This window comes from Canis lupus, chromosome 6 (assembly GCF_048164855.1).
Source record: "Canis lupus baileyi chromosome 6, mCanLup2.hap1, whole genome shotgun sequence".
NCBI classification, from domain to species: Eukaryota; Metazoa; Chordata; class Mammalia; order Carnivora; family Canidae; genus Canis; species Canis lupus.
In genome coordinates, this window is record NC_132843.1 from 68,465,155 (window position 1) to 68,490,080 (window position 24,926).

At 34.6% G+C, this 24,926-nt stretch overlaps 1 protein-coding gene across 12 annotated transcripts in view; it reads right to left on the bottom strand.

Moving 5' to 3' along the window:
• KCNK2 (potassium two pore domain channel subfamily K member 2) overlaps nucleotides 1–24,926 on the bottom strand; it is a 198,645-nt gene that overhangs the window by 88,192 nt on the left and 85,527 nt on the right. For all 12 annotated transcript variants that reach the window (XM_072831059.1, XM_072831056.1, XM_072831062.1 and 9 more), the window contains one exon: nucleotides 3,304–3,421. In XM_072831059.1, the coding sequence (XP_072687160.1) occupies nucleotides 3,304–3,421 (118 nt within the window). The remainder of the gene's footprint in view (nucleotides 1–3,303; nucleotides 3,422–24,926) is intronic.

The following is a 24,926-nucleotide window of genomic DNA, read 5'->3' on the forward strand; positions in this document are numbered from 1 at the left end:
CATCCACTTATCTACCTAAATCCCATTATCTACCTAAAGTGTAGTTCATATATATATTAAATACTCTTAATGTATGTGGCACCATACATTATAAATGACTATTTGTCCATTGCCCTCTCTGACTGGTCTGTGGGCAACTTAGGCTCAAGTAATGGATCTTTCATCTTTATAGTAACAGAGTGACAGTGCTGTATTATTTGTTGAATAGATAAAGGAGCGAACTAGCAAACAAGCTGACACTAAAATCTGTTGAAAGCGCTAAGAACATAGTGTAATAGCTATCAATTTAGTGTTATGTAATTTACAACAAGCCATAGTTTATACCATTTAGAATGTGTATTTGTTATTAATTCCAATTGTTAAGCACCCACTATAGGTCAACCACCAGAGATACAGAAAAGACTCAAACCCTAACCTCATAGAATGTGCATCTTACTAGGTGAGACAGGGAGAAGTACAGTGTTTGCTCTGAGTTTGAAAGCACAGAAATGCTCTTAGCAGAAGGCTTCTTTCTGCAAGGATGCTGACACTGAGACAATGCTGCCTTGGACTAAAATGGGGATGGTTTGGATGGTGAGTAGTAGTTACATTATGGATGTACTTTAAAGTCAGAGCCAACAGAACTGATTGATGGACTGGAAGTGAGGCCTGAGGGAATGAGTACAGTCAAGATTGGATTTTAGTCTGCAGCTGTGGAATGGAATTTGTGCAGGGTTTGGAAGTATATGATTTTTGGGAAAAGTATGTAGGTATATATGAAGAGATTCTCTACAATTAGGCCTTAGGGTTTTTTTTTAAGATTTTATTTATTTATTCATGAGAAACAGAGAGAGAGAGAGAGAAAGGCAGAGGCACAGGCAGAGGGAGAAGCGGGCTCCATGCAGGGAGCCCGACGTGGGACTCGATCCTGGGTCTCCAGGATCACACCCTGGGCCAAGGCAGCGCTAAACCGCTAAGCCACCCGGGCTGCCCCAGGCCTTAGGTTTTAATAATCTGTTTTGTTTGATTGAACTTCCCTCAGGCATATTTCCAATGCATAGTAAGAGTCCCTGTGGCTTCTTAGAGAAATTGAGAACACTGAATAGACGAATCTTGAACAGCTGCAGCTAACGCAGCTCTGTGAAGCACTGCCTGTACCAGGCACCCCATAAAAGCCACTACAATTTATCCTCCCAAACTGTCTCAAACCTTTTTTTAAAATGACTAATGCAATAGGGCTAGTGCTAGAGGTTACAATTTCTGTGATTGCTAAAAACCACTTCAAAGCTCACATTATTATCACTATGAAGATTAATAATTATACTTTGAGTTTTGCTGAGTGATGGTTTACTTGTCAAATGGACACGGATGAAATAGGCCAACATTTTTATCCTACCCTAGACCATAGTCTCGTCTAAGGTCAGAGGAGATAATTTTGACCTAGGAGTAAAAGACCGTGGAGGAGATGTGGGTGACCTAGAATGACTTAATCCACCTAAGACTGAAGTCTGAGAGAACAGCAGGGGATTTGGGCTGTTGGGCAGCTACCTAAACAACCGGAATAATCAGCTCCTGTGCTTAATGGCTATAATTTGGGGTAAGGCTGGTAATAATGGTTTATTTTTTTCATGTGTTGAAGTATATGTCTGCAAAACTTACTGAATTTGGGATTCAAAAAATGAGACTGTTTACAAACATATGATGCAACTGTAAGTCAGTATAATGACTAAGTCTCTTGCAGAATGATTTACTGGTGGTCATAATGAGTTAGAACTTGGGACTTTTGAGTTTTCATGGGGCAGAAACAAACCATTCTCACTCAGTCTGTGAGGTTGTTTTTTTTCTCCCTCTTCTAGACTCTAAGTAGTTTACACAATAAACAGTTATTTCCATAGTAGAAATGGTCCAAGACGTCTAAGCTCCAAAGTTAACCTGTCATTATGGTTAGAAATCAAGGTTGCCATTCTTCCAGGTTTTCACAGCCACACAACTTTTGACCTAGCTGGTGGAAATGGAAGAGTAAATATAGCTCCTTGACCTCTTAACAAAGGCAAAAATCAACATGCTCAGGTATTTATTTCACTGGCAAGTGATCGGGTACAAAGAGGCATTACAGTAGTTTCGGATAATGACAGGACTCTACAAACTCAATTTTCAAAGGAAAATTTTAAGCAGGAGTTCATCTATACACTGTCCATGTCCTCTTACTTAGGAGTTCAATATAAAGTACTGAGTTGAAACCTTATCTACTCCATAATTTATCAATGGTATCACATAAGAAAATGAAAACATTTAGAATCATAATTCACAACCCGAAATCAGGCCCATGATGGGAAATCTCATCACAAGCTTATGTAGAAGGGAAGAATTCTTCTTCCACTGAAAATTCCTTCATAACTGAGATGAGTCATTTCCTTCCCTTTCTTGAAAATTATGCTTTAAACCCACCTCCTTTCATGAAATAAGACAGCTGTAACCCTTCCCAATCCCCAAAGCATGGCAAGTGTGGTTTTCACTATGGGTCTGTATTTATAGCTTCTGGATATTTCTTGGGCACTGAATGCCTAAATACCAGAAGAAAAGTCATCCATATATACCCATTCTGCTTCCTAGAAGGTGCTGAGCATATGCACAGTCAACCCAAAAAGAGACCATGTTCCATTATGTGGTCCTTTTTAACATTATAACAGACAATATAAATAGGAGGCAAACAGCAAGGGTTTTAACTTTAATTCTTTTTGTAATTTTCCTATTTCATTGTTAATTTTTATACGTTTGTGCTATTGAAAAAACAATATATATTTTAAAAGCCCTAAAGTAATCATAACAGACTAGCATATAAGAACAGAAACAGTCTGCTGAAATGTAGAGTTAAAATTTAAAAAATTTAACTGAAATTAAACTGAAAAAGGTGATATCAAATAAGAGCTTCATGAAAAGAATGTCAAAACTGTACTCAAATCTTTTTTTTTCTACACTAAAAAAATCAAAGATGCAGGGAAATTTGAAACTACTTGCCCTCCCCAAAACCATTATTTCAAGCCATTTCTTGACATTACTATCCATTAGTCAAATGACTCAAATGTGCTGCTCCCTGGGTTCATATACATCTTAAACTTAACGTAGTATTCCAGTACAATAACTAATTCATTTCCATCATTCCTTTGTTCAAACCTTTAAACCCTCTTTTCCAAATCAATTTACTAAAATCTACTTTTCTACCTTCCATAGACCAATTTGACCAACTGTAAAAGCAAAATGCAAACATGAAGTTTAGCTCACAAGCTGTACCAAAATTAAAAAACAAAATAAGTTGTCTCCTACCTATAGTTGTTATAACAGTCCCAGCAAAGAAGAAGGAACTTCCCAAATCCCAGTGACTGATTTGATTGGAGGTGTTTCCTAAAGGTATAATCCCTGCATTTATTGCTGCCACTATTTGCTGCAAGTTTAAAAAGAAATTTATCAGTACACATGAATCACATGGAGGCATCAAACAGTGTATATTTCACCCAGTTGATGAATTAGACAAAGAGAATCAATTCTAAAGCTTGCTTTCCCATTTGAAGTATACAATATAGATTAAGACTTTATTCTAAAGAATGTAATAAATTAAATGATAAGAAAATTGTATTTGATATCAAGTGAATAGATCTGTATGGAGCACATCATACTGTACCAATATGCACCCGTATCTCATCCATTAATATATTCAGTGACTTACTTGAATTAACTACTACATACAGCCATGTTTTTTAGTAAGTACCACAGAGTTAAAATATCAGATTGCAAACTTAAGATTTAAATAATACATAACAGCTTCATCAAAAAGCAACTATTTTCAAAGTGCTCATCATTTTGAATGTTAAGCATATGCAGGCAAGCCTGGGTTGTATATGACTGTACAGCGTATTTATCAATAAGGTCCAACAAAACAGGTTAAGATGAGAAGGAAAGGCAACAGCAATTCGCTATCACACTTCACTTAGTCTATGTTTATCTAGATTCTTAGAATCTCTGCAGACTTTTTATAAATTCTATTAAAATATAGCATCACCAAAATATCACCAAAGGTCCATAGATGACAATCACTCAACAACATTCATATAGGGACTGTAGGATCTGGATGCCACTTTGAGTAGTTTAGAGAGACAGACAGAAAGATAACATTATAATCCCTTCAATCATAGATCCTGAGCAAGGGATGGGGAAATGCAGAAGCACAAAACATAGAAGAGAATATAGGAGAAAACTGTGTAGTAAAAGAGAAACACACAGATTGTAGGAAAAGATGTTTCTGCGTATAGTTTTAGAAAACTTTATCATTTAATTTCCAGATTTTAAAATTGGAAGGAGCTTCTTTTGATAAGCAAGATGAAGAGAAAGGTAAAGTGACTTGTTTAAGGTTTACTGGGAAACAAACAAAAACTACACTGTGAAAATGGAAGGCACTACCCCAGGAAGTTATGGAAAAGAGCATGTAATCCAGAACTGAAATGCAATATAAAATTTCAGTTGTCTGATTTCTTTCACCCTAGAAATTAAAACTTCAATAGTTCTGTGTAAAGTTAATTGAACGGTAATGCTTTTTTTTAAAAAAAAATTAACAATAACGTATATTTATTGTAAAAAAAATTTAGGAAAATACAGAAAGGCATTAACAAAGATAATAAAAATTATTTATAATTCCAGAATCCAGAGAAAACCACTGTGAACATGTTAGGGTACCTACCCCTGGTTTTTTGCTATAATTTTTACATGGTTGGATCTATGAAATATATGATATGTATTCTCTATTTTTACTCAGTGTTTTTTTACGTATAGTTTTTCTTTGTCATTACCATTTTACTTAATCATTGCCAGATATGTAGACATATATGCTATTCTAAAATTTCTTATGTAAAGTGCTGCTGTGAACATATTTATGTATAAATGTTTTTTCATTTCTGAATATTTCATTGAGATATTGCTAGAAATAAATTTGTCACAGTAAAGATTATGAATATTTTAATGAACTTGATTTACAGTATCAGGTAGTTATCCAGGAAGGTTGTTACAATTTACAGTTGCCCCCTAACAATTTACAAATGCTTAGCAATGCTATTACCTCCCTCTAATATTAATATTTTATCTTTAGTGAATTGATAAGAATTGTTTATATTTATAAACCCTTTATTGTGAGTGAAGTTAAACAATAATGCTTCCTTTATTATATATTAAATGCACACAAATATAGATATATATGCATATATGTACACAACACACAATAAAGCTACTTTTGAGATATTTGATTTTTTTCACCTTTCTATTATAATTTAAATATAGATAAGGCAGGCCTCCCTGACTTTCTTTTAAAAATATTTTTGTAGTTACTAATCTATTATTCTTACATTAACTTTACAATCATTTAGTTAAATTTTACAGACATTTTCATTTCCACAGGTTTAACCTATTTCCATTATTTGGATACATGTGAAATTCATAAGTTAAATAAGGAAACTGAACACTATTATAATAGTGAAACTTCCTATCACAGATCATGGTATGAATCTCCATTTATTGAGTCCATTAATATCCTGAAATAGAGTACTTTTTCATGCTTCACACAGGTCTGTTAGGTCATTCTTAGGCATTTTACTTTTTCCCATTTTGAATTATAACTGGTTATTGCTGCTGTATACACAAATATATCCTGCCCATTCTCTGCACAAGCAACTCTCAAACTTTTTATCTCAAAACCACTTTACAGTCTCAAAAATTATTGAAGACATCAAAGAGCTTTTTATATGTGAGTTATAACTATTGATATTTACTATATTTACTAGAATTTCTAATTTTCAAGATGTTTTGATTAATTCATGTAAAAATAACAAGGCGGCCATTATATGTTAATATAAGCAACCTGCTTTTATGAAGATAACTATGTTTTCTAAATTCAAAAAATATTTAGTGAGAAGAGAGGTACTGTTTTGTAATTTTATAAATATCTTATATTTCTGGGTTAATAGAAAACAGATTCTAATACATGCTTCTGCATTTAACCCACTGGAGAGCACATCACATAGCCTTCAAAAACTCCACTATAAACTCATGAGACAAGGGAATTGGAAAAGGCAAAATTATCTTAGCATTTTTAGTAAAACAGACCTCTGAAAGGGTCTTGAGATGACATTTTGAGAACCACTGCTGTATACTGAAAATTTTTTGTTTGATTTTGCTTTCTACCTTGAGAACCAAAGTAAGCAACTTACAGCTTACAAATAATGGCAATTTACCTCTGTATCTTCCAAAAGTTATGTTTTGTTACCTTTCATCCCTTATTACATTCATCAGTATTTCCACAGCAATGTTAAATAAAAATAATAAAAAATAAAAATTAAAAAACAAAACTTCTTTGTATTTTTGTGACATGAAATCCTCAATGTTTTTAGTGTTTTATCATTAAATATACTATTGGCATGAAAATGGCATTTAATTAAATAACTACAAGAACAAGCAAATAAAAGGACTTATAAATAAAACTTAAAAATCTAAAAATGTTTTTGGAAATATTTTCAGATAGCAATAAACAGAAGGGATGTGCATATAAACATTGAAAGCATAGGCTCATAATCTCTACCTTTGTAACTCCCAGGAAAACTAATGCTTCCAGTAAAATAATCAAGGAAAAGGATGGTGGATTTAGATACATCATAAATATATCCCAAGTATATTTTTTAAAAATGGGTGATATAGTTGTAAACAAGAGAAGATAAGGCATGTCTTTAGACTCCACCCCATTAAATACAATTAATTATTTTACTGACTAGAAGCAAGCTAATTTTTCCAGAAATTGACAAAACAGCTTACATGGTCAGCACCATTATTTTACCCAATTTCTTTGTTGCCAATGATGAGGTGCAACATTACCCAGACACTTAGATAACATCCACAAATTATTTAAATGCAAAAGAAGCAAATGTAGACCTAATGTACTGTTTGTAAATAGTTACCACAGAGCTGTGATTATTGCAACAGAGGCTTGAGATGGAACTGGGAATATGTCAGATCACTATGCGAATGAGTCTATCACAAGCCTCTTTATTTGGATTATTCTTTTGAATTTATTTTATATTTTTGTACAAGATCTCTTGGTCTATATCCACAGGAAACTGGTTGCCCAGTACTGGTATAGATCTAAAAGTCTCTGATTTCAACATCAACTCAGGCTATCAAAGCACATAACAAATGCCTTCTTTAGAACTGTTTCTGCATGTGCCATATTATGTGACTAGAGTAAAACTTCATCAGCAATAAAAATTCACTTTTCCATAAAAGGTCACTTTTGCAAACAATCAAGTCATGTTGACAACCTACAAATATGTTGAATTGTTTAGATTAAAGGAAATTTGGACCTATGAATTTAATCCTAATCTATGATTAGTTGAAGTACTGATTAAAGAGGGCTTCCAAACTTAAAATCTATAATAGAGATTGTATAAAATACTCTTGTTTGGACTCACATTTAATTTTGATCTTCAGTATATAGACAATCATAGAATGTACATCAAGAAAAATAAGTTGAATACATGCTTCTAGTCAAGAGTATAAACTGAAACTTCAGAAATAGAGCTCTAAGAGCTTTGCACACATTGAGATGATAAAGGTAATTAGTCATAAAAGTAATGATGAAAAATCTCAGTTTCCATGACAGTGATGTCTTTAGAACAGAAGTTCACAGAGTTCTACTGTGATTTTGTGCATTCTTGAGTTGTAACAGGTTGTCTCAATGTCATTTGGCATTTTGGAACTATATTAATCTCTTACACCAAACACCGATAAAACACACTTATTTGTAATTGTACGAAACTAGCCTTGGAATGCAAAGCAATCACTGACAATCATGAAAATGTTTCCATGAGTCCAATGCCTAGGAACAACTTTTTCATGTGTTAGAAAGTTCTTGACTAGTTATTTTGTCATTGAAGGAAAATGTGTCAAAAATTAAATAACCCCAGGGAAGATGTGAATACATTGTTTTAAAAATAGGCTATATCATAGATTTTAAAATACAAGTGATACCAGAAGTTCTGGTTTTGCTTTTTTCCCCCTTTACTCAGATGCTCAGATGTTCATGTTCATCAAAACAATACAGAATGTTCTGAATGCCTTCCATACATTCCTTCTCTGTTAATACCATAATCATGATTTCATTTAAAAGTATATTTTCATACCTATAATTCTAAAAGTCACATTAATAATTTGAAGGTTTTAAGTGATGTAAAAATTTTGAACTGCAGGTATTAGGTATTAGTACCTAGCTGAGTTACATCAATGATATATGTGTAACTGGCTCAATGACAACTTTTTTAGTTTTATTTACTTATTTAAGTAATCTCCATACTCAACCTGGAGCTTGAACTCATGACCTGATCAAGAATCACATGCTCTTCTGACTGGGCCTGGCAAGTTCTTATAACTGGGTATTTAAGATTGATTTCATTTTTTTCTCATTTGGAAAAGAACACTACTTCCAATAAATTGATATAATAGCCAAGTCCAGTTATAATTAAACTGACATCTGTACTATTACACACTTGCTTAAAGAGGAAGAGAAGTATTATCTTGCCAAATTTCTGTAATGAATAATTATACAACTCTCTCTCTCTCTCTCTCTTTCTCTCTCTTTTTGCCATTATTTCCTTGTGGGGGAACCCAGTTTCATCCTGAGAGGAAACTAGTCTTTAGGAAAAGAATCAAATCACATATTCACAACATCACATCTGAACACTTGAAGTATGTAAGCAAGATTATTTTGAAAGACTTGAAGAATGTGTAATGAGAAAAGCAAAATAATAAATGATGCTCTCATTGCTGAAGAACTTTGAGAAGATACAGTGGTGGATATCATTACTATTAATTGTTATACCACATAAATAATCATCATCTATCAATTATATGCAGTAACATATGAGTACTGTTGCCAAAGGCTATCGTTATTTATCTCATTCTTAACCTTCTGGTTATACATCACCACCACTATCACCTAATGTCAGATGATATGATCTGCTTTGAAAGGTCCTGCTCATAAAACCAGAGACAATCCCAAGATGGCCTTTACTCTTACAGGCTCATAATTCACATACTGCACTGGTGAAGCCTAGGCAACCTTGACTAGCATGTTTGAATCAATGAGGAGTCACATTTGTTTATCCATTTCCTAAGTAGTTTTTTAAAAGTTTATTGGCCATATCTGTTTGAAATTTTATTTACAGACATCATTTGCAAAAGAAGCTTCCCCTCTAATTCAGTGACATGTAGTAGTCTTAATTACTGGGGCTGCTTCTTAGACATAACAAATTAGGTTCAATAGAGAAGTACTATTATAGAAGCTTTACTGTAAACTTGAATACAAAGGTAGCCCATGGTACATCCTGCCTACCACTGGGGAAAATGCCCAGAAACCAAACCCATCTTCTTCCCTTTTTTGTTCTTTCATGGTATTCTGGAAACTAAAGTAATGACTGACATTGGCTTCCTTGTATGAGATAATATTTCAGTCAGAATACCTCTTGGGACCATTGACAATCCAACAAGGTATCAAACAACTTCTTGAAAATCACAATGTATTAACATATTGCTCCACAAGACTATTCAGGGCAGCTCTCAGCTAATGATGGTACTAAGTTGAACCATGTAAAACTGCCGATATCAGAGCCCTTTTTGGTCTACAAAATGACAACTTTATATTAATGTAAAAAAGAATGGTACATATGTTTTCATAAATAGTTTGTGATAACATGCTAACTCTCATTTCATTGTGACATCTATTACTTCAGCATTAAAGCTCATTCCCACAAGCAGGAAACTGTTAACATCAATCAATCTATTATGGTCTTGCTCATAGATCTACATGAAGAATATACTTCATGTAGTACTTTTTTTGTTTTTGAAGAATATATACTTTTCAGATTAAGTAAAACCCTATTTGCTGAGAATTCCATTCTGAAAAAACACGGCGTACTACTGAATTATTATTGGAAATTCAAGTTGTGTCCAACTTTTGCACATACCTCATATGTCAAAGGATACTATCTAATACTTAAGATGCTTGTATTTTGCACAAGTAAATTTACATAGTCATCATTTGATATCAAATATTCCATACTAATATATATTCTAGCCTCCAATTTGATAAATGAATTTGAGATACATTACATGTAACTTTGTTTTTCCAAAATTTTACAGTTATATGGAGATGACACATGTTTTGTTTTGTTTAGGAAAAATAGAGGAATCTATATGAATTCTAAAAAGAAAAAGGAAACCTAAAATCACATTCTACAATTAAATAAACTGTTATAAGAATTGACAAAGGTTAGGTTTTTTAAACCTAACATTGATAATCTTTTTCTTTTAAAAAATATATCTTTGATTTCTGCGGAGAAAAAAGATGGAGTAGTATATTTGCATATTTTATACAGAACACAGGTGATTAAAGCGTTCTATATTTAGAGTCTGGTAAAGAAGCAAGTTTTCACTGTTTCTCCGGTGTATATCTTTTAAGTGAGAAAGGTAATATCCAATAATGTTTTTCATCTATTGTTCTTGTTGAAAACAATTTGAATCAAAATACATTTCGTGTTTTCTTTAAAAGGCTTTCAAAATCCTTGAATGTGTTTCCAAGTAATCTATTACCTACGTTTAACCACACATTAATTAGAAACTTTTTATAAAGAACCATCCTTTTATTCAAAAACAAAACAAAATGTAATTCTTTTTTTTAAGTAAGCTCTACACTCAACATAGGGCTTGAACTCACGACCCCAAACTGACAGTCACAAGGTCTACCAGACTGAGCCAGCCAGGTATCCCAAAAAACTTAATTCTTATAATCTAAAAAAGAAAGTATTTCCTAAGGGAAGTGGTTTCCATGCACCAGACTTTAGAAAGCACGTCTAAAAGTAAACATCTGGCTTACCTTCCCCTGTCCTTCCTTCTATTTAGGGATTACACCATTGCATGTCAAAGCTATTTTTATACACACTAATGAAATGTACAGCTTTTTTTTCTTGCTCTTTTGAAAGTATAAATTTATTTCCTAGGAGAAACAAAGCTTAAAATCTAGAGTTAGGAAAGAACAGAGAGTTAGAGTTGGATGTCACCAATAGGGCCCAAAGCAAGAGCCAAACCACTTGGCATTAAAGTTGTCTTCCCTGATTATAATCATTTTGGAAGATATTTTGAATCATAACATGAATATACAAGTTATCAGACATTTGGAAAAATAAGAATAAAAAAGATCACTCATAGGCCCTAAAACAGTTTTTACAACATGCATATATTCAATATTTTTAAAAAAATTATTTATTTATTTATTCATGAGAGACACAGAGAGAGAGAAAGGCAGAGACCCAGGCAGAGGGAGAAGCAGGCTCCATGCAGGGAGACTGACATGGGACTCGATCCGGGGTCTCCAGGATCACACCCTGGGCTGAAGGCAGCGCTAAACTGCTGAGCCACCCGGGCTGCTCGGTTTTTGGTTTTGTTAATAGTTATAATACTTAAGTGTGCTTTCAACTATTTTCATATAACATAAACACGTTCCAAGGCCTTTTGAAGCCATTAATATCTCACTTCATAGCCATCAATAGGGCACTGAGGAGCTACATGTAAAATAGTTTATATAACCAACCCTCTGTTAATGAATCAATTTGTACCACCGTATCCAAGCTCAAGTGACCATTTGCAACGTTGTTACAGAGATGATTGATACCTCAGACAAGGACTGCATGTGAAACACTAAAATTCTGTTCTTTGAGCCCTGCGTGAAATGACACCGTGGTATAGAATGAATAAAATGTGGTCAAGACCCTTGAGTGCTTGCAACTCTGGAGAGCCAGGAAAATACATGTGAAGCAAGCATACTGACATCTGCATTTCCCCAGCTGTGCATTTTTCCATGTTTTCCTGGATTCCATATTATTCTATGGTATATTAATATTCTACCAGAATATTCATCTCTGTCTATCTTTTGGGCTCCTTCCACTTCATCTCAGCATTAGGAAAAGAGATTAATAAAAGCACAGGAAGATATAGAGAAAGAAGGAGGTGGAACAAGAAGTCGGCAAGACACAAAAGAGCAAGTAGAGGGGAAAAGCTAAATGTTAGTTAGATAACGAAGAAGAGACAGTTCTAGAAGAATCAGATAGGAACTTAATTCAAGTCATAGTCACTCTATCTAGGAAGTTCTTTTAAAAGAGGTTGTCCTTAAAATAGGATTTGAGTAGGCAGAAATCTGAGATCAAAAAGACACAGCATCTAAGACAATATTTTTATAGAAGTTTTGCCTCGGGCATACCACACTAACCAGCATTTATTCATGCACTGCTTTGAAGGTCTTAAGTTCAAAACTGATGAGAAAAAAACAGCTCAAAATGGAGCAAAGGGAGTCTTCCTCTGTCAATTACATGCATCCACCTAATTCCCACATTTAGAGATTCTGATGACTTTTTCAGTAAAATGCCCCTGATCTCTATTCATTTGATTTTCCAGTACACTTAAGCCTATATTTCCATAACAGATACAAATTTAAACTAAAAAGTGCTTTATACCTTTAATATAAAAGTAATCACAGGGGAAACAGGGAAATTATTCCAGTTTCCACAGAAAGGCAACTTTTTTTTTATTATAGGTCTTAAAAACAAATGATTTTTTTTCCTGCCCTTTCTGAATTTGTAACTAAAAGATCATTGACAGGATTGAAAATCTCAGGCTCTGTACACACACACACACACACACACACACACATACACACACACCCAACAAAGTGGCCAGCTAATCAAATTTGTGTTTGAATAAATCAAACTCCCATAACCCAAATCAGCCATCAGTAAAGGCAAAATATTACAATACTAAAACATTTCAATAACATTCTGATCAGCAGTTCCTCTGTTTTAGCTCCCCTCCTCCCAATTTATGTATTTCTTACTTCAACAGAGTTGACTCATTGCCATTAATAAATCTAAAAGAAATTGCTACGCTTCCAGGTTCCAGGCAAGATTTCTTAATACACTGCAGAGTAAGTTTACTAATGACTTGCTAACATTACACAGAGAAAAAGGAAGTCTGGCAAAACTGCTTAATATGTTTATATTTCTTGGCTCAATGTCACAAAATCAAGACGGCAAAAATAGTATATGAATAACTTCCCAAAACATAGTGATTCATAACCATCCTTAGCTCTTCTCCAACTTTTCCCCATATTTCTCAATTACACACCCATACACTCACCAGTCATAGCGAATACTGGATTGGTTGAAATCCATTTTCTTGAGAAACAAGAACCTGATAGAATTTTATATATTGTTCTAAGCTGACTGGAATGATAGAGCTACCCTTTGACACCTGTCCAGTAGTTACTGCACAAAAATGCAATTAAACCCTCCCCTTGGGCACTTCTCAGACTGATTTAAGAGTGTCACACCACAATCATCAGCACTGAAAATGAGCCTGGCATCTTTCCTCATGTTTTCTACATTAGTCATTCACATATGCTGTATTGTTCATCTTCATTCACACGAGGATATCAATCTTAAGGGCATTTCAGAGCACAGTAACCTATGAAACAAAAGATGCTCCAAAATCCACATGATAAGCATGAGACTGGAGGGTCTTTCCTGCTCAGAGGCTTAGAGTATGAATATACCATTACCCTCATTTAGTGGGGAATGGGTCCAATGCCTGGAGAGGTAGCAAGTTGGCCCAACATCCATAGTGATCTTTGCTTTTCTTGCCCCTGAACATTTTCCAACTAAGCATGTGTTTATGCTGGTGGAATGAGCATGATAGGTTTAAACTGGGCAGGGAGAGAAAGAGAAATGCATAATCACATTAAAGCAACATCTTGTCTCTGGAGGGTCCAGAGTGCTGGCATCAGGAGATGACTGAATACACCTGAATGTCACTCATTTTTTTAAATCACTTGCTGTGCATCTGATGGGTGTCCCTTGGTAGCTCTGTCTCAAGTAACTATCTGAAACTTGCAGTGTAAGACCTGAGGTGCTTCACAATCTCATAAAATTAACCCTGTGCCCATTATCAATACAGTATCACTTAACGGTAATCACACATGTATTATTTACCTTCCAAAGAAGTTGAGGCATAAAGAGGCTACATGGATCACTAATTCAAAATAAGTAAACCCAATAACTAACCTGGTAGACCAGTCTCTTGTCTTGGTGATACAATTTAGCTGTATTATAGCTGTGGTTGCCTAGTGTTGGACTATGGTGTTCGTTTATAGTATAATTTTTATGTGAAAACACATGGGAAGTCCCAAGCAATAAATATATTTATAAATAAATTGTTTAAAAGAATCCATTCGTAAGTTTGAAGCTGGGTGAACATCTTGTTTATTTTATCCATATGTATATAATGTATCCCAAATGGTCATAAGGCCTTGTCTTCAATGTGTATGTCACATACGGCTTATGCATCTAGCATAATACTAACTGCTCAAGAATTAACTATTTGTGGCATATCTTGTGCTTACTGATTTCTAAGTACACAAATAATCACTATCATGAACTGATAGGAAAGAGCGCTAACTGCATTCTACAGGTCATGGTGAAGAGAGTAAGACTTTGAAGTAACACTTTACACAGCTAATCTCTTACACCATGCAACATGTCTTCAATGTGGCCCACAAAACACTACATTCTCTGGCTTTTCTCCAGTCTCCCTGAAGGATGTTTCATCCTCTTCACCTTTGAGCCTATAATTCTGTCCCTCATCCATCCACATTCCTAGTGATTTCATTTAAACTGAAGGCTCTAAATATTATCAATATGTGATAACTACCAAATGTATTGTTCATTCTGCACTGCTTCCCTACCTGGATGTCTGAAAGGAAATTCAAATCAATCATATGCCAAATTGAACTCTCAAGCTCCTCTCTAAAACCTGAACCACCTGAGTTTTACCTGTATCATTAATTGGCCACTTTATTTTTCCAGTTCTTAAGGTCCCAAACCTATAAATCATCCTTGACTTCTTTCTCTTATACCTCATATCAAATACCATTAGTTTTACCTTCAAAATATCCATATGACCATGTCTCATCCCATACATCACTTTTGTCCCCAACCCTAGACTACTAGGTCCCATGAGGGGTTCCAATTTTGCCTACCTACATCTATACCTCACAGGTAACCACAGTGATTCCTTTAAGTCATAAGTCAGATCATGTACTTGCCCTCCTCTCTACCTGGAATGCCTTTCCCCAGGTATTCACACATCTATGAACCGGTAAATATCTTTCAGGTTGTGCTAAAATATCTGAATTCCTTCATTCGCTAATTTAATTAGCCAAGGTGGCAATTCTCTATCATGTAATCTATATTACTTTTTCAAAACTCTTAAGACTTTTTGAAATTACCTTATATGTTTATTAATTCACTTATTTTTTGTTTCTATAATCATAAGAACCTTACTTGAGTTGCTCATGGCTTTAAAACCCATAACCTCAAGTGGTGTGATATCAGCAAAATGGTGAAAGAGGAGGCCTCAGATCCTCCTCCTCCAGCAGAGATACTGGTTCAACAATGTACAGGCCAATTCCCTTAATGAGAAATCCAGAAACCAGTTAAGAGGCTCCTGAACTCCAAATAAGCACAAAACCAGTCACATCAAAGCTGGTAGGAAAATTCATGGCCCTTATTCACAATAGTCCTCCCTCAGTTCAGCATGGTGTAAATGGGAGAAAACTTCCAGTCCCTAGCTTCTCCCTGGGGAGGCAAAGAGCTGAAACATGCATCAAATGTTAGGAGGCATTGCCCAAGGGATTGTTTTTTTTTTCTTTTAAAGATTTTATTTGGATCCCTGGGTGGCGCAGAGGTTTAGCGCTTGCCTTTGGCCCAGGGCGCGATCCTGGAGACCCGGGATCGAGTCCCACGTCGGGCTCCCAGTGCATGGAGCCTGCTTCTCCCTCTGCCTATGTCTCTGCCTCTCTCTCTCTCTCACTGTGTGCCTATCATAAATAAATAAAAAAATTTAAAAATAATTAAAAAAAGATTTTATTTATTCATGAGAGACAGGGAGAGAGAGGCAGAGGCACAGGCAGAGGGAGAAGCAGGATTACACCCTGAGCCAAAGGCAGACACTCAACTGCTGAGCTACCCAGCAGTCCCCAAGGGATTGCTTTGTGCCTTGCCTATGTCAGAGCGCTGATGGGGCCTGGTACACTCTAGATCCCTAGGGAGAATTAGTGAGAACACAAGTGAGCTGGGCAGCTTCCATCCGCTCCAGAGGACCCATGGTACAGCAGACAGAAACCAATAGAGCTTGGCAACCTCTCCCTTAGGGGAAAAAGTCTGAGTGGAGTATATGTTCAACACTCTGATTTTTGGAATGGCTATCCAAAGGATTGCTTTTTGTTTCACCCAACTCAAAAGCACAGACTGATGGGGATACAGCCTACTCAAAAAAACCTTAGGAACACCAAGAATAACAAAAACCTGGGAGGCTTGCAGCAGCTTTGAAAAAACTGCAGTACTACAGACAGACACCAGAGGTAGCAAGAGATTACAAGCTCCTGAAAAAAAGAAACTGGCAAATCCAAGTAACTGAGATTTTACATGCACAAGTTCAGAGAAACACATCCACAGAACAGGTCTAAGAAGCTTGTAGAATTCAAGCTGGGATGATTGGAGAAAGCACTTCCCCATACATAGTTTGTAAAGAATGAGAGAGGCGGCTATTTTATCAAATGAGTAGATCACAACACAAAGTTACAAAGCATATGAAGAAACAGGGGAGGGAAGCATGGTTCAACTGTAGGAGCAAAATAAATGCCCAGAAACAAACATTAAAGAAACAAAGGTATATCAATTACCTCAAGGAATTCAAAAGAATCATCATAAAGGTGTTCAATGAGTTCAGAAAACAATGCATGAACAAAATGGGAATACCAACAAAGAGATGGAAAGAACTAAACAGAAACTTAGGAGCTGGAGAATATAATAACCCAATTAGAAAAACTCTAGAGGAATTCAACAGCAGACCTGAATGACCAGAACCAGGGAACTCCAAAGCAAGATATTTGAAATTATCCAAAGGAATGAGAGAGAGAGGGAGAGAGAGAATGAAAAAGAGTGAAGAAAGTTTAAGGAATTTATGGACTACCATCAAGCATACTAATATATACGCAAGGCCTTTGATGTGGAAGAGGGAAAGAGGCAAAGAGCTTATTTGAAGAAATAATGGCTGAAAACTTCCTAATTCTGTGGAATAAAAAGGACATCCAAATTCAAGAAGACTGAAAGACTCCAAGTAGAATGAATTACAGAAGTCCACACCAAAACACATATGATGAAATTGTCAAAAGTCAAAGACAAAAAAAAAAAAAAAAGAGAGAGAACTTTAAAAGCAGCGAGAGAAAAGTGACTTATCATATGCAAGCATGCCCCCATAAGACTATAAGCATATTCTCAGCAGAATACTTGCAGGGTAGAAAAGAATGGGATGATATATGCAAAATGCTGAAAGAAAAAACTGCCACCTAAGTTTACGGTACCTGGTAAAACTATTCTTCAAAAATTAAACTCAACTACTTTCCGAAATAAACAAAAGCTACTGGAGTTCATCACCCCTTGACCTGCCTTATAAGAAGTGCTAAAGAGATTCCTTCAAGTTGAAGTAAAAGGTTATTAAAGAGCAATCAAGGAAGCACATGAAAGTATAAACTTAATTGGTACAGGTAAATAGGTTGACAACTAGAGTTCTGTTGATCCATAACGGTGATGCATAAATCATTTTTAATTCTGATATAGAAATTAAAACATAAGAGTATAAAAAATAAATATAACTAAAAATATGCTCATGGATACAAAATAAAAATGTAATTTGTGATCTCAATATCACAAAGTGTTTGGGGTGGGAAGAAAGAAGAGTTCTGTATGTAATTAAAATTAAGTTGTTATCAGCTTAAAATAGAGTGCTGTAATGACAAGATGTTTTATATAAACATCATGGAAACCAAAACAAAATACCTACAGAAAATTTTCTAAAGAAAAAAATCATTATGAAAAAGTCAACAAAAATAAGACAGCAAAAGATGAAAAGAGTGACAAAAAAGTTACAAGACAAGCAGGATACAATTAACAAAATATTAATAGTAAGTTCTTTCCTACCAGTAATTATCTTAAATGTAGATGGATTCAAAGATATAGTCAAAAGATACAGAGTGGCTGAATGGATTTTTTAAAAAAAATATTTAACAATATGCTGTCAATAAGAAACTACTTTAGATTTAAGGTGATACCTAGATGGAAAATGAAAAAGTAGAAAATAGATTTTCCATGCAAATGGTAACCAAAAACAGCATGTGTGGCCATACTTATATCAGATAATACAGACTTTAATTAAAAAACCATCACCAATGACAAAGAAGGGCATTAGATAATGATAAAAGGGTCCATTCTCTAGGAAGATGTAGCTATTATAAATATTTATGCATCCAGTATCAGTGCCCAAATATATCAAACAACCACCGACAGAACTGAGAGGAGAAATAAATGGCAACACCATTATATGAGGAGTGCTCAATGCCCCACTTTCAATAATAGACTGAATATCCAGACAAGAGATCAATAAGGAAACAGAGGACTTTAACAACACTGTAAACCGAATGAGCCTAACAGACATATATGGAAAACACCACTCAACAAAAAGTACAAAAAACAAAAAAATACGTTTTTCTCAAGCACACATAGAATCTTCTCCAGATCACATATTAGGTCACAAAAAAAGTCTTAACAAATTCAAGAAGACTGAAACCATACCATGTATCTTTTCTGACTAAAATGGAATGAAACTAGAAATCAATAGCAGAAGGAAAACTAGAAAATTCACACGTATGCAGAAATTAAACCACAGACTCCTAGACAACCAATGGGTCAAAGAAGAATCAAAAGGGAAATTAGAAAATGTCCTAAGACAAATGGAAGTTAAAACATGACATAATAAAACATATGGGTTGCAATAAAAGGGAAGTCTACAGTGGTAAACTATATTAAAAAAAGAAAGATCTCAAATAAAGAACCTAACTTTATACTTCAAAGAACCAGAAAAAGAACAAACCAAACTCAAAGTTAGCAGAAAGAAAATGATAAAGATTAGAGCAGAAATAAGTTAAATAGAAAATGAAAAAACATAGCAAAAAAAGTCAGCGAAAATAAGAGTCGGTTTTTAAAAAGATAAAAGAAATGGACAAATCTTGTTAGACTAAGAAAAAAGTAAGAAATCTCAAATTAAATAAAATCAGAAATAAAAGAGTAAACATCACAACCAATGCCACAGACATACAAAGGATTAAAAGAGATTACTATGAAACTTTGAAGAAATAGATAAATTTCTAGAAACAAATAATCTACCAACACCAAATCATGAAAAAATAAAATATGTACATACCTAAACTAGTATAAAGATTGAATCAGTAATCAAAATCTCCCAAAACAAAGAAAAGCTCAGGGCCAGAAGATTCACTGAATTCTACCACATTTAAAGAACTAACAGAAATCCTCCTCAGACTCTTTCAAAAAATTGAAGAAGATGGAACATTTCCAAACTCATTTTACAGAAGCAGCATTACTCTGATACCAAAGCCAGACAAAGATACCACAAGAAAAAAATAAGGCCAATATCCCTGATGAATATAGATGCAGATACCCTCAACAAAACACTGCAAATTGAATTCAATAGCATATTAAAAGGATCATACACCATAACCAAGTGGTGTCTATTGCTGTGATGCAAAGATGTTTCAATATACGAAAACTCATTAATATGATACACTGCATTGACAGAACAAAGGATAAAAATCACTTGATCACCTCAATAGAGAAAAAGCATTTTATAAAATTCAATATCCTTTTATGATAAAAATTCTTGGCCAATTAGAAATAGAAGATTACCTCAACATAATACAGGCCACATATGAAAAGTCTACTCCTAACATTACACTCAACAATGAAAAACTCAAAGTTTTTCTTCTAAGATCAGGAACAAAGCAAAAAACTCACTCTGACTACTTCTATTTAACATACTACTGGAAGTCCTTGCTAGAGCAATTAAGCAAGAAAAAGAAATACAAGGCATTTAAATTGGAAAGGAAAAAGTAAAAGTATCTGTGTTCAAATTATATGGTCTTATATGCAGAAAACTCAAAAGATTCTACAAAAAAACTGTTAGTGTCAAGAAATTAATTCACAAAGTTACAGAATACACAATCAACAGAAGAATCAGTGTGTTTCTATACTAACAGTGAACAATCCAAAAGGAAATTAAGAAAATATTTCCATTTCCATTAACATCAAAGAGAATAAAATACTTAAGAGTAAACTTAACCAAGGAACTCAATGATTTGAATAATAAAATAATATTACCTTTTCTTAAAGAAAATAAAGAAGACAAGTAAGTGGAAAGGAATCCTATGTTCATGGATTAGAAGACCTCATATTGTTAAAACGTCCATATTGCCCCAAATGATCTACAGATTCAATGTAATTCCCATCAAAATCTAAATGGCATTTTTTTGCAGAAAAAAAATCCTAAAATTCATATGGAACTACAAAAGACCCCACATAACCAAAACAATCTTGAGAAAGAACAAAGCTGAAGGCCTCACAGTTCCTGATTTCAAAACATATTACAAAGCTACATTAATCAAGATAGTATGGTACTGGCAGAAAGACACATATAAACTAACATTACAGAACAGAGCTCAGAAATAAATCCATATATATATATATATATATATATATATATATATATATATATTCAAATGATCTTTAACAAGACTGCCAAGACTATAAGTATAGTCTCTTTAGCAAATAGTACTGGGAAAACTGAACATCCATATATAAGAGAACAAAACTGATCTTTATCTTACATCATATACAAACATCAATTCAAAACAGACTAAAGACTTAAGTGTAAGACCTGAGACTATACAACTCCTGGAAAAAAACATAGGAGACAAGCTTCATAACACTGGTCTTGGCAATGATTTCTTGAAAATGTTGCCAAAAGCACAGGCAACAAAGAAAAAATAGATAAGTGGGACTTCATCAGATTAAAAAAGCTCCTTCTTCCCGTGAAAAGGCAATCCACAGAATGGGCAAAAATATGTGCAAACCATGTATCTTTAAAAAAAGTAATATCCAAAATATCTAAGGAACTCCTACAACTCAGTGGAAAAAAAAAATCTGGTGAAAAAGAAATGAGCAAAGAATTTGATTAGACTTTATCTGAAAATGATATAAAAATGGTCAAGAGGTATGTGTATAAAGGGTCAACATCATTCATCATCAGAGAAATCCAAATCAAAACCACAATAAACTATCACCTAATACCTCTTAGGATGGCCATTATCAAAACAAACAAAAAACCAGAACAAACAAGTGTTAGCAAAAACTTGGAGAAATTGGAACACCTGAGCACTATTGGTAGAAATCTAAAGTGGAGCAGCCACTATAGAAAATAGTAAGGCTGTTCCTCAGAAATCAGAAATAGAATTCGCTTCTGGTACAACAATCCTGCTTCCAATTATTTATCTACAAGAACTGAAAAGAGGATCTCAGAGAATTATTTGCATGTTCATTATAACACTATTCACAATAGTAAAGAGGCAAAAAGAATTGAAATGTCCATCCATGGACCAATGGATAAAGAAATGTGGAATATATATACAATGGAATATTATTCAGCCTTTAAAAAGAAGAAAATCCTGCCATATGCTACAACATGGATGAAGCTTTGAGGACATTATGCTAAGTGAAATAAGTTTGTTACAACAAGACAAACACTAGTTCCATTTACATGAGGCATCTAAAGTAGTCAAAGTCATGGATGCAGAAAGTAGAATGGTGGCTGCCAAGGACTAGGGGGAGGGGGAAATGTGGAGTCACTGATGTGTGTAGAATTTCAGTGAAGGAAGATGAAAAGCTGCTATACAACATAGTGCTTATAGTCAACAACAAAAGCTTTACTGTACACTTAAAAATTTGTTAACAGGGTAAATCTCACGTTATTTAATACAATAAAGGAATGAAATAAAAGATAAAGTCCCTGACATGGAAGAAGAGTTTTAAAAGACTATGGTACATCCATAAATGGCTTAGTACACAAAGCCTTTGAAAAGAATTCCATAACTCTATAGTCAAAGATGTAGATATATAACATATTGCAAAGTGAGACAGTATGGATATAAAATATGTATTATAAAATATAATTTTGAGGTAAAAAAAAACCCTTAGTCTAATACAGTACTGGATACACAACAGTAAGAATTAAATACATAATCACTTAACAGGTGGAATTCCTGGAATTTTTATTCATTTATCAGATAAAATTTTTTTAAAATTCTACATTGTCTTGTTTCTCTTTTCCTAATGCATTTTGGTTTATCATCCTTCAATTGAAAAGCTTAAACTTGGGCAACCCGGGTGGCTCAGTGGTTTAGCACTGCCTTCAGCCCAGTGCCTGATCCTGGGGACCCAGGATCGAGTCCCACGTCAGTCTCCCTGCACGGAGCCTGCTTCTCCCTCTGCCTGTGTCTCTGCCTCTCTCTCTCTGTGTCTCTCAGGAATAAATAAATAAAATCTTAAAAAAAAAAAGAGAAAAGCTTAAACTTAAAAAAATCCATTTATACCTCCATCTGGCAACGTTGGTGGCAAGAAGCTTCATAGAGACACTATTCACTTTCATTTGCTCAAGATTCAGGATCCCCCTAATCCTAAAATTCTGAGATTTTCATTCATTCATTCATTAGCATGGGAAGCAGCAAAGCAATGGTAGCAGGAAAACTGAGATGATAAATTCAGAATAATGAGTCATACCTCTTGGTACACAGACTGTATGCAGACTGTAGCTCTGGAGGGCAATGAATAAATACCTTGTTTATTAGCTTCAACAAAATAAAAAATGTTAGAATAGCAGCTCTGATCTTAGAAACATGCTGATATTTATAAGTGCAAGGAAAAAGAGAAATTGATGAAAGAGAAAAGTTTGGTGAACTAGAAGTCACATATCTAGTAGTTGTTCTGTCACTAACCAGTAGTACGCTCTTAGGAAAATGAATAGTTTATTTTCTTATTCCTAAAATGACAGAGTTTGACTAGATAATATGCATTATAGATTCCAGTGCCTACATCCAATGAGTTTATTCCTTAAAATGTTACATGCAAATATTTCAAAATGCATCATGATAAAGTTTTTCTGATACTTTCTATAACTCCCTACGTTTTAGACAGTTACCACTTGTGCTTGTTCTTTGCATTTTTCTTTTAGACTCTAAGACACACATGCTAGTTCGGTTTATATATGAAATTAACTTATTTTTTTTCTTCTCCCTCAAGAAGAGAATATCTCATTTAGGTGCCTATCAAAAAAGCTACCTGAAACAATTTAATCCTGCATTAGGAAAGAATCATAGGGAATGAAACACAATGCAAACACACAAACACACACAAGCTCTCTGCAGATCAAGAAATAATAAGGTTATGAGGTGCTGAGTAATGGAAAATAAGGCAAGAGTTCCTGTTCTATCAAAAATTACTTTTTTGCCTAACAGCATAGGACAGCATCTAAGAAAAATATGCCTCAAGAATGATATAATTATTATAAAATAAGATTGACAATTTTAATTAAACCAATTCATTTAAAACTAGTCTCATGAAATAGATTTTAAGGCCAGCTCAAATCAAGAGCCAAATGTCATCATCTGATAAAACATCTTCCAGAAATGAAAACATTGTGAAGCTTTGGAACTTGTTAACTAGAGGGGGGAAAAAAGGAAAAATCTATATTTATTAGGGAAAAAGTAATTACCTAATTATTTATAGTAGCATGTACGCTGTAACATGCATCAGTAGAGTTGTGGAAGTGTTTTAATTAAAAAAAATGTTTTTAAAGATAGTAAAATAAAAAATCTCCTAACCTAAAAGAGAGAGTAGAATTTGTTTTGAGACAATTAAAATAAAATAAAGCACTTCTGCAAAACAGAGTCCATGCAAAAGATTGACTTACCAGTTATCTATGCTCATTAAAATTATCTTCTTCTCAAGGAATCTTAGATGCATTGAAGTGAATACCTGGAATCAGCTTCAGAACTCTCAACCGGGGCAGCCCAGGTGGCTCAGCGGTTTAGCACCGCCTTCAGCCCAGGGTGTGATCCTGGGGACTGGGGATCGAGTCCCACGTCAGGCTCCCTGCATGGAGTCTGCTTCTCCCTCTGCCTGTGTCTCTGCCTCTCTCTCTCTCTCTCTCATGAATAAATAAAATCTTAAAAAAAAAAATAACTCTCAACCTCATATTGAAGCCACCTCCCCTTCTGTCTTTATCTTCCCCTAAAGTACACACATTACCTGGATCTAATACCCTTGAGCCCCTCTTCCTGACAGTTGAGAAGAGAGAAGAGTCTTCTATTAACCCAAACACTGTCTGTCCCCTCTCAACCTACTTCCTTAAAATTCTTCCCAAAATCAACTTCCAATAAAATTTCTCCAACTAGGGGCACCTGGGTGGCTCAAAGGGGGGTAAGCATCTGCCTTTGGTTCAGGTCATGATCCCGGAGTCCTGGGATGAGGCCCCACGTGGGAGTCTGCTTCTCCCTCTCCCTCTGCCCCTCACTCCCACTTGTGCTCTCTCTCACTTGTGCGATCTCTCTCAAATAAATAAAATCTTTAAAAAAAAAAAAACTACACTTCTCCAACTAATTTTTCTATTTTTATTTGATCTCAACACCCTTACAACCAAGTCACCAGAGTATTTACCTAGCACAATTAAGACATACTCGTCTTCCTTCTAAAATTTTCTATTTTTTGATCTCTCATTGCACGTAAAACTGAGACCCCTTATCAAGGCCTACAAAGTTTTGGCCTGCTTCCCTCCTACCATTAATGATGGCC